Raw genomic sequence first — 9,782 nt, forward strand, 5'->3', positions numbered from 1 at the left:
GGGGGGGGGGCCGGCCCGGGAACTCCAGAGCGGGAACTGAGGGAGTGCTCGGGACGCTAGGCCGACGCCGTCCAGAAGGGGCGCAGGCGCAGGCGCTTCCATTTCGGGGCCGGAGCTCTAGGATGCTTCGCTCTTGGCCTCCCCCCCCTCCATCCCGGCCCCCCCCCCATCTATGCTCATGCGCACCAGCCGGGCCACGTGGGCGTGGCGAGGGGAGGAGGGGCTGGTTCCGTGGCCTACGGACGGGGGGGGCGGGGCGCTGCCCGGGGGAGGCTGCGTTAGAACGCGGCCGGCCTCCGCCTCCCTGTGCCCATTGCCCAGAGGAGGAAGCTGAGCCCCGCGTCACCCCCGGGAAGCGCTGCGCCCCCGCCACGTGCCCGGGGACCCCTCCCCTAGCTCTGCCCCCCCCATCCTGTCCCCGTCCCCCCTCTTTGGCTATTCTAGGGGCCTGAGTAAAGAGCCCCATTCCCTTTGGCACAGTCACTTCCATCCCCATGCCTGGGCACCCAAGTGCAAGGGGCTGTCTGTCTGGGGTCTCGGCCCTCCCCCAGCTCTGAAGCCACTGCTGTGATTTTACAAAGCTAGTGAAGACACCAGGGCTGGGCTAGCCAGGCGGGGGGATGTCTGGGTGTCTCCTGTCAGAGCTGCCAAAGCGAGGCCAAGCCCCTGAGGGACTCCCTCTGCGGCCAAGAATTGGGCCGAGGGCTTCCATTTTCCTCCACCATCAGAGGCATGAGCCATCTTGCCCTGTGATGTCCAATGGCCTCCGTCTGCTAAGGGACCCCCGGCACACACCCATAGACACAGACTCAACCTGCTTGCAAGTAAAGCCTGACATTCTGGGGGGCCATTGGGGGGGGGGGGGGGGAGCTAGTGCTGAAAAAGAGAAATGGGACAGAGCAGGACCCCTCAGAGACAAGCGGGCCAGGGCTGGGCTCTTTTTCAGGGGCTTCTCCAAAGCCCTTTGGGAGCCTGGAGTCTGCAGAGCTGATGGGTTAATGCAGGACGGATCTCATCTTCCCGGGCCGTTTTTGCATCAGGTTAAGTTAATGCTAGAGGTATTGCTAGGTCCAAGGCTCGCGGGGGATCTTTCTCCCTTTTTTTTGCCAGATCATGAAACAAATTTTCCTGTTTCCAGGGTGGGGACATTTGAATAACCCAGAGCTGTGTGCTGTGTGACGGGACCAGAAGTTACATACAGAGGAAGAAACCGTGGCATCAAGTCTTCCATAAAGAAAACCAGAGGCACAAAGAGAATCCTGAGCGTGACCAATTTATTAGCAATACGAGCAAATGCCAAGAAATGGGGTGTAAGGCCCCTCAGTAGCCAGGGACCCAGCTGGTAGTCAGAGAGGCTTTTTGTATGATTGGCTACAGACGATGATTGGTCTCTAGGGAAGGGGGGAGGTGTTGCAGTTCAGTCAGCAAGGGGTTTCCAGCACCCATGGCAAGGGGAACGACCCAGAGTCGCCTGGCATCCCCAGAAAGTCTTGTGGTAGGCAAGCATCCTGTAACCAGGGTGATTCACAGCCCCCCACGGTCAACAAAAGCACAGCACTGGGTCTTTGTGGTCAGGCACTCCCTACACTGGGGTGGTCCCAACTAGGTCTGTGGGTGCCCCCTGCTCCCCTTTCTTTTCCAGATTGAAAAGAGGGCTTACAAACTCTGCTCCTAAAGCTTAAGTAATTAAATCTAAATCAAATCTGTAAGTGCTGATTCTAGTGATCAGATACAATTCTCAATTAATAATGTAAAGTGGACTTATCGATGTTAGATTCTGCAACACTAAGGCCTGCCCAGGCAGTGACTTGACCTAGGTCACTCAGCTAGCGAACCAAAGACTCCAGCTGGGAGCCCCCATCCTGCCTCCCCAGGGTCTTGTCCCAATCTTCCCCTCTCCCCAGCCACCTGTTGCAGCTCTTCTTATCTTTCTGTCTCTTTTGGTCTGCCTCTTGGTGCCCATGCGGCCCCCAGAGGGACCTGGGAGAGACCCCCAAGCTTCTGTGCAGCCTCATGAGCACCCAGCCCCATAGAATAAAAAGCCACCGGCCCAGACAGCTGTAGCAATCTGCCAAGAAACATGGAAGAAGTCCCTCCTGTGTGCCAGGCCCTGTGTTAAGCTCTGGACCTGCCCCCCCCTTCCCCCTTCCCCACACAGCATGCACACCACACTGCCCAGGAGCCCCTGGAGGCATCTGCTGGAGGATCCTGGCCCCCTCAGGGCTGCCACACACCTTCCTCTGAACTCTGCTGAGATGCTCCTGGTTTTATGTGCTAACCTGAGCCTAGGACATGTGCTTCCTGGAAAGTCCCCAAGCAGAAGGGCTCCAGTCCTCCCAAAACATCTTTGGGTTTACAATCTGTCCAGGCACTGGGACCTCATAAGCCTTTTTTTTTTTTTAAAAAAGGCAATCAAGAGTGAAATGACTTGCCCAGGGTCACACAGCTAATTAGGGTCTGAAACCACATTTGAACACAGGTCCTCCTGCCTGCAGGGTGGGTGTTCTATCCACTGAACTGAAGTGTCCAGTTGCCCTGAGCCTCTTTGTGACTTTCTTTGTATACCTAGGCGCCAAGCACAGTTTCTGGCATATAATGGGTGTGAGCCCCTAAGGGAATCTGAGACTTCCCTACCCTCTCTCAATCTCACCCTTGGGTCAGCGGTGGCCCTGGCAGGGCGTCACCTCTTCTTGTTTCTCTCTCAAACTCAGTGTCCAGCACCATTCAGGAAGCTCGGCCTGCTGGTTTAGGAACCCCAGGCCACAGTCCAAGAATTGGTACAAGGAGTCAGTCCAAGCTTTCTGCCAGGCTGCTTTCCACTTTTCCCAGCAGTTCTCTTCAAATAAGTTTCCTCCAGACCCCTTAGGATTTCCACCTCATCAAACACTGGATTATTGTGTTCCATTATTCCAGTTCTGCCCCATTGATCTCCCTCTAGTCTTTAACCAAGACCAGGGGGCTTTGAGGACTGCACTTTATACAGTTCTCCTCTTTCTTCCTTCATTTCACCTTATTTTTTTTCCTAGTGATTTTTGTTGTTATTGTTGTAATCTTGTTGAGCTTTATAAAGCATCCCTTGCTAATTGGTGGTACTGTCATTTTTATTACATTGGTATGACATAGCCATGGACATTGAAGAGTCCTCCACTTTTTTAGATGGTTATTTGTTTCTTAAGAGCACTTTGTAAGGGGTGGCCAGGTGGGGCAATGAATAGAGCACAAGCCCTGGAGTCAGGAGGACCTGAGTTCAGATCCGACCTCAGACACTTAACACAAAATAACCTAGCCATGTGATCTTGGGCAAGTCACTTAACTCCAATTGCCCTACCTTTCCCTCTCCAGAAAGGGGGGGGGGGGAGTATTTTGTAATTGAATCTAGAGGAGTCTTTGGTGTACTTTAGAAGGCTGATTTCCAGATAGTTCGTGCATTTTGTCATTACTTGGAATGGGGTTTCTTCTTCCATTATTGTTTCTTGTGTTTTGTTATCATTTTATAAAAATTCTCTTGATTTTGAGGGGTTTGTTTTGTAGTCTACACCTTTGCCAAAGCTTTTAGTTGTTTTCCTTGGGGTCTTTACTGATTCCTTAGGATTTTCCAAGTAAGCCATCACATCATCAACACATAGAGATAGTTTTATTGCCTCCTTACTTGTATTTATTCTAGTTATTCTTCTTGTCTCATTGCTGCTGAGCACAATTCCAGACTCATAATAAATCATAGTGGGAAAAGTGGGCATTTTGGCCTAATTCCTGTATTTATTTCAAAAGGCTCTAGAGTATCCCCAGTGTATGATGCTTGCCCTTATGATGTTAAAGAAGGTCCTCCCATACCCATACTTTGAAGGGTTTTTGGCATAAATGAGTGAGGAACTTAATCAAAGGCCTTTTTTTAGCATTTATTGAGATACTCATGTGGTTTGGGATGTTGATTGTTATTAATATAATTAATAATATTAGTTGTTTTCCTAATTTTGAGCCATTCTTGTCCCTGGTATAAATCCTATGTGGTCATAATGAATGATTTCTTGGATAAATTGCTGTAGTATGTTAGGATTTTGTTTAGAATTATTGAATCAATATTCACTAATGGTGTAGGTTTACAGTTTTCCTTTTGTGCTTTATCCTTCCCTGGCTTAAGTATTAGGACTATATTTGTAGCAAACAAAAAAAAAAAAAGATTCTGGTAGGGCACTTTCTTTCTCCATTTTGGAGAATTTGCCAATTAAAATCTTCCTGGTCTTATCAGGACCAGGAGTCCTCCCCTCCTTAAATATTTCCTCTACATCTAGCTCTGTTTCCTTTTCTGAAATTGAGTTATTCAAGGTCTCTCTCTGGTCTTTTGATAGCTTGGGTATTTTATGTTTTTGAAATTATTCCCTATTTCTTCTGTGTTCTTAGTTTTGTTAGCATAGAACTGCATGAAGTTCTGATTATTATTTTTATTTCTTTTGATTTTGCTGTGATTTCACCTTGCTCATTTGCTATCTTATTGACTTGATTTTCTGTTCTCTTCTTTCATGTGACCTTGGGCAAGTCACTTAACCGCAATTGTCCTCCAAAAAGCAAAAAATAAAAAGTTTGGCCTAGGATGTGTCAATTTTATGACTTTTTTTTTTTCCATCACAGAAACCACTTTTACTTTTACTGATTATTTCTATGGTTGTTTCCAATTTACTTCCCCTCTAATTTTTATTATCTCCTCTTTGTGATGATTTTTCATTAAATTATTTGTTGGCTTTCTAATTTAAAAAAAATGTACATTTAGATCATTTGTCCTCTTTTTCTCTTATTTTGCAATATATGTTTGAAAGGATCTGATTTTTCCTGTAAGGACTACTAGGAATTTTGGTATGCTGTTTCATCATTAGCATTTTTTCTTTACACAGTTATTATTTCCATGCTGTGTTTATGTAACAGCCATGGGAATCCTGTTACTCACATGACCTTGATGATTCTTTATCTCTTTTCAACCTGTTTTGAGGGGCCTTTTTAAAAAATATGAAATACTTTATATTTTCTTGTAAATTTCAATCTTTTGACTTTTTTCCCCTAATATTTCCTGTTGGAATAATTGGATTCGGTTTGTTTTATTTTTAAAGTCATCATTCAAAGGACCAAGCTTTGTGGAAAAGGCATGGAGTCCCAAGACAGGAAGGCACAACAGCCTGAAGCCTCCACCAGCCCAGCTTCCAGCCTGTCCTCTGCAGCACTTCGTGGGAAGCATGTTGTAGTGATACCCAGTATCTCTGGGAGCCATAGTCTGCACCTGCTTTCACCCAGCAGAGTCTCCAAAGTCATGGGCACCATCACATGGTTCAATGTCAGAAACAGCTGTGTTTTTATGAATGGAAATCATGCTAGAGAAGAGCCATCATCATCTGCCTTGGCACCTCCCTCTAAGGACCAAGGGACCTTTCCATCTGACTGATAGGAGACTGGGAGCCCCTTGCACAGAGCCAGGCCCTTTAAGAAAGATGTATTGACGGACTGAATGACTTTTCCAGGAGTCCTCTCCACCTTGAGAAGGTGAGCCCCTGGAGGGCAGGGACAGGCTTTTGCCTCTTTTGGCATCCCCAGTGCTTAACAGAGTGTAGTATTTAATTTTCAATCATTCCTAATTTCGCTTTTTCCTCTCACTTCATTTCTTTCACCTGCTCTGATGGTACTTGTAACCAAGCCACTTTTTTGTTTCTGAAACTCTGCTTGTACTGGTGGCCTTCATCTCATCTTGTGTGTTTACATTTGGGGCTTCTCTTAACCAGAATGTTTCTTAATTGTGCTGGGGTTTATTCTTTTGTTGACTCATATTTAGGGTGGGGTTGGGTAGACCTTGTTGAGTGCCATCTTCTCTGGAGTCTTGATGCTGCTGCCAGTCTTCCTGGGGTGTGGGGCAACTAGGTGGCACAGTGCATAGAACCCCAGTCCTGGAGTCAGGAGGACCTGAGATCAAATTTGTCCTAAGACACTTACTAGCTGTGTGAGCCTTGATTCCCCCTCCCAATAAAAAAAAAAAAAAAAGAAGTGGCCAAATAATCTGCATGGTGGCTGGTGTTAGGCCCCTGCCCCAGCCTCAGTATCTGCTGCTGGCCCACTGGGGGGACTGAGGATCCCATCCCCTGTCACGGCAGCTCAGGCCTCTTGCCTTGGTGCCCATGTGCCTCCTGCAGTTCTTTCAGAGATGTCCTTTGGTCCTTCTCTCTTGGGGAGTGAGTTTTTGCCTGCTTGTTTTCTGAGTTGCCAGGGTCAGGTGCACAATGTTTGGAGCTGGAGCTGATAGGGTGATGGCATCTTGACCCCAAAAAGGAAAAGACCATGTCTTTGAAAGCAACCCATTCCCAGAATTTACCCACCCAAGCCCACTTAGATCACCTAATGAGTTTATCTGACACCTTTCACTTGCAGTGCTGGGCCCACCCCAGACTCCTTACCCCTCCTTAATCCCATCCAGACCCTTTCACCATCCTTTTCCTATATGAGTATCAGCTTCACCCCCATTAAGTGGAAGTTTCACTAGGAGCCCTGCCTACTCCTATTTGAATTACAATAAACCTTGTCATTTGACTGGAAGAAAGTTTGAGTATGTGAATTCTTCCCAGGCAGATGCTGCCCTGTACCCTGACATTTCAGGGTTCCTAGCAACCCTCTGCATCAGAGCCATTTATAGAGGCTGACACTGGCTTCCCAGACTCACCTCCCTCTCTCTCTGTCTCTCCCTCTCACCCCCCCTCCCCTCCTCTGTCTCCCTCCCCCTCTCCCCCCTCCTTTCCTCACTCTCTCTCTCCTTCGCTCCATCTGTCTGTCTGTCTGTGTCTGTCTGTGTTGCTCTGGCTCTGGATCAGATAGGGGACTTTCTCTATCACTGCCTTTCCTGGGGCTACTTTCAGGTGTTTTCTGGCATCTCTGCCTTTCCCTTCATCATCCTACCCAGAATTCTCTTCAGCCACCTGGATTCATTTGGAGAAGGATTAATTTTTCTCCCTCCAGGAAAATCTTCCTGAGAACCTTGGCATAGTTCATTTCATGAAAGAGAAGGGGTAATGTTTGAATATCGGCATTGTATCAGAAAAAGGTCAGGCTCTTCTGAAGAATTTAAAATGCTGACACAGTGGACAATGGAGAAGTACATGGACACATGCAGGTGGTGAACTGCAAATCATGGTCCTTACAGAATGAAGGATATAGGGGGCAGCTAGGAGGTGCAGTGAATAGAGCCCCAGCCCTGGAGTCAGGAGGACCTGAGTTCAAATCCAGCCTCAGACACAACTCACACACACACACACACACACACACAAAACTAGCCTTGTGACTTTGGGCAAGTCACTTAACCCCAATTGCCCTCCAAAAAGCAAAAGAAAAAAAACAATGTAGGATATGGAGGGAAGAGGTGACAAAGGTCTCCAGCACTTTAGGGAGCTTCTGGAGGGTTTAGAGAGAGGTGCCCAGGCAAGACAGAAAGGGTTCAGGTCTGCCTGGTTGGAAGGGACTTCCAAATTGATAAGATCACCGAAACAATAAATATTAGAGGATCTTTTCTCTTTTTGCTTTTTGGAAGGAGATTGGGGTTAAGTGACTTGCCTAAGAGCTAGTTTTTGTGTTAAGTGTCTGAGGTTGAATTTGAACTCAGGACCTCCAGACTCCAAGGCCTGTGCTCTGTTCACCTTGCCACCTAGACGTCCCCAAAGGATTTTTTCGAGAGAGGTTCTTCAAGTACAAAATGGGACAGCTATTTTCTCCACCACCAAAAAAAAAAAAATTTGTAAGAGTTAACTAGCATTTATTAAGGACTGAGAAAGACAGTCCCTGCCCTCAGGGACCCAATCTAGTCAAAGACTCTTCAACCTCTTAGTTTTGAAAAGAAGGTGAGCACCTTAGAATGGAATTTCCAAAAGCTTTAAAAAAAAAAAAAGATTGCTGCCAAGTTTGCCCTTTGTCTTTGTAAGCTTACAAAATTCAAGAACCTTTTCTTCCAGAAGGACTTTGGAGGTGGTGAATTCTTAGGGCCTTTAATGGGCCTTGCCTCAGGCCAGCAAACTGAGGGGGAGGGAAGAAAGTTTTTGACCTTTCCCCACAGCCAGTTTTATTTCTGAAGGAGGTCTTGTCTTATTCTGGGAACACTTTGGCTTTCATTTAAAGAATTTTTTTTAATCACAATTTTTTTTCTTCCTTTCAGGGTTTTGTGGAGATATGACAAGCCGATCCTGGCTTGGCTGCATCCTGCTCTGGTCCAATTGAGAATAGCGAATTTCTTAGAAGTCTGAATGCTAGCTACCAAATGGGTAATTGCTTGCTAGATGGTGATATATGAAAAAAATCATTGTTATTTTTTCATGCCTTTGTGATGATCCTTTTGTTTAAATTTAAATTTAATTTTCATTATGCTGTTTCTCCTCAATATTGTCCAACTACTGAGACCTGTTTCCTGTTAATATTAACCTTGCTTGGCACCAGAACAAAATCAAGCTGATTTATGGAATGTTGGTATTGAGGGAAGACTTGACCTTCCTGAGATTAGCAATCGAATGAAAAGGAGGGCATATAGCATCTTTAACACCCCCCCCCCCAAAAAAAAAAGATTTTACTTGTGGACAAATCTCCCTGCCTTGACGGCTTTTGGTTGTCTTCAGGACATGTGGGTGTCTTCCTCTGAGTCAGCCCAGTGGGCCTTCTCTCAACACTCTTGGGTAGTTTGTCACCTGACTCAGTCTACCTGCAGGGTCTGCTTCACTCAGTCAGCTTCCGGAGGGGATGTATAGGGCTATGATTTCATTCTAACTTCATTGAAGGAAGGAAGCATGAGCTAATGAATCTGTCTGACCAGGCCTGTGTGACCTTTGTGGATATTGTTCTATGTTTAAAAATGACAAAACTTACTTGTCTGTCACTGATGTGATTTTCTCTATGAAGTCTTCTTAGAAACTCCCAGTCTTGGTTCAGGATATTTTTTTTAATCCTGAACCTGTAGAAAATCCGGGTTTTTCCCTCCACGCTTTCACTTTGTGACACAGTCTAAGGAGGAGATGTTCCCATAATGATTTGCGTTCCTGTCTTGCAGTGCTGTGGTATTAGAATCACAGTTACTGCAATACGGTCTTGATATTTGTATGTCCACACAGGGCGCACAGAGCGATCGCTAGAATCGTATGGTTGAGGGCTCCCATACTTGAGGGGCTCTCTTGCTTTTGCATTTGGAAAGCATGTGGACAGAGAAATAGAAGGGCCTTTATCTATGCTGCCTGAGGACTGTGACCATGGGGGTAAACCTGAGGAGTGAACAGCAGAAAGTGGGTCAGACTTGTCCATCCTCTGAGAAGGAGAAGCTGCTCCCAGAGGCAGGGGCCCCTCTAATCAGAGACACCACCTGAGGTCACAATTTTGCTCTCTGGGAGGAGGTGGAGGCCTCACCCTGAGGCCAGAGACCCCCCAGTGGGCATTTTCTCTGGATGTGAACCGGTCCTCCTGAGGTACAGTCCTGGGAGTCTTGCTTAGGACCGACAGGAACCCACCCCCAGTCACAAAGGAGCAGTCTGGCTTTGAGCCTGAGGTAGCTGGCTGTGGACACCCTCCTGGGGACACTCAGCAAGAGTGGATCCAGACAGACTTTAGCTCAGATGTTTGGTGGATCAGAAGACCGCTACTCTAATTTTGTCTCTAATACTGTGCAGCAAGAAGAAAAAAAATTGCCTGAGTTTCTGCTCCTAGACCGATAGGGACAGGGCTGTGGCCCCTGAGAATGCAGGAGACATTCCACGGCAGACTGACCTGGCTTGGGCTGTGACCTTTGC

The 9,782-nt window shown here is 46.9% G+C and overlaps 1 protein-coding gene and 1 long non-coding RNA gene across 2 annotated transcripts in view; one reads left to right on the forward strand and one right to left on the reverse strand.

Annotated features, from left to right (window-relative positions):
* Positions 1–411, reverse strand: part of TRIM28 (tripartite motif containing 28) — a 6,594-nt gene extending 6,183 nt beyond the window's left edge. The window contains exons 1-2 of the mRNA XM_069102787.1: positions 347–411; positions 187–304 (exon numbers count right to left, since the gene is read on the reverse strand). Coding sequence (XP_068958888.1) covers positions 187–304; positions 347–411 — 183 coding nt within the window. The remainder of the gene's footprint in view (positions 1–186; positions 305–346) is intronic.
* A 7-nt stretch (positions 412–418) lies between these two features.
* LOC138172924 (uncharacterized) lies at positions 419–8,907 on the forward strand. Its single transcript, XR_011171271.1, has 3 exons — positions 419–824; positions 1,139–5,526; positions 8,171–8,907. It is a non-coding gene; the product is annotated as an uncharacterized lncRNA (long non-coding RNA).
* Positions 8,908–9,782: the final 875 nt, after the last annotated feature.

This window comes from Petaurus breviceps, unplaced genomic scaffold (assembly GCF_028583685.1).
Source record: "Petaurus breviceps papuanus isolate PSGF00001 unplaced genomic scaffold, PetGlider_PUasm1.0 555, whole genome shotgun sequence".
In the NCBI taxonomy this organism is placed as follows: domain Eukaryota; kingdom Metazoa; phylum Chordata; class Mammalia; order Diprotodontia; family Petauridae; genus Petaurus; species Petaurus breviceps.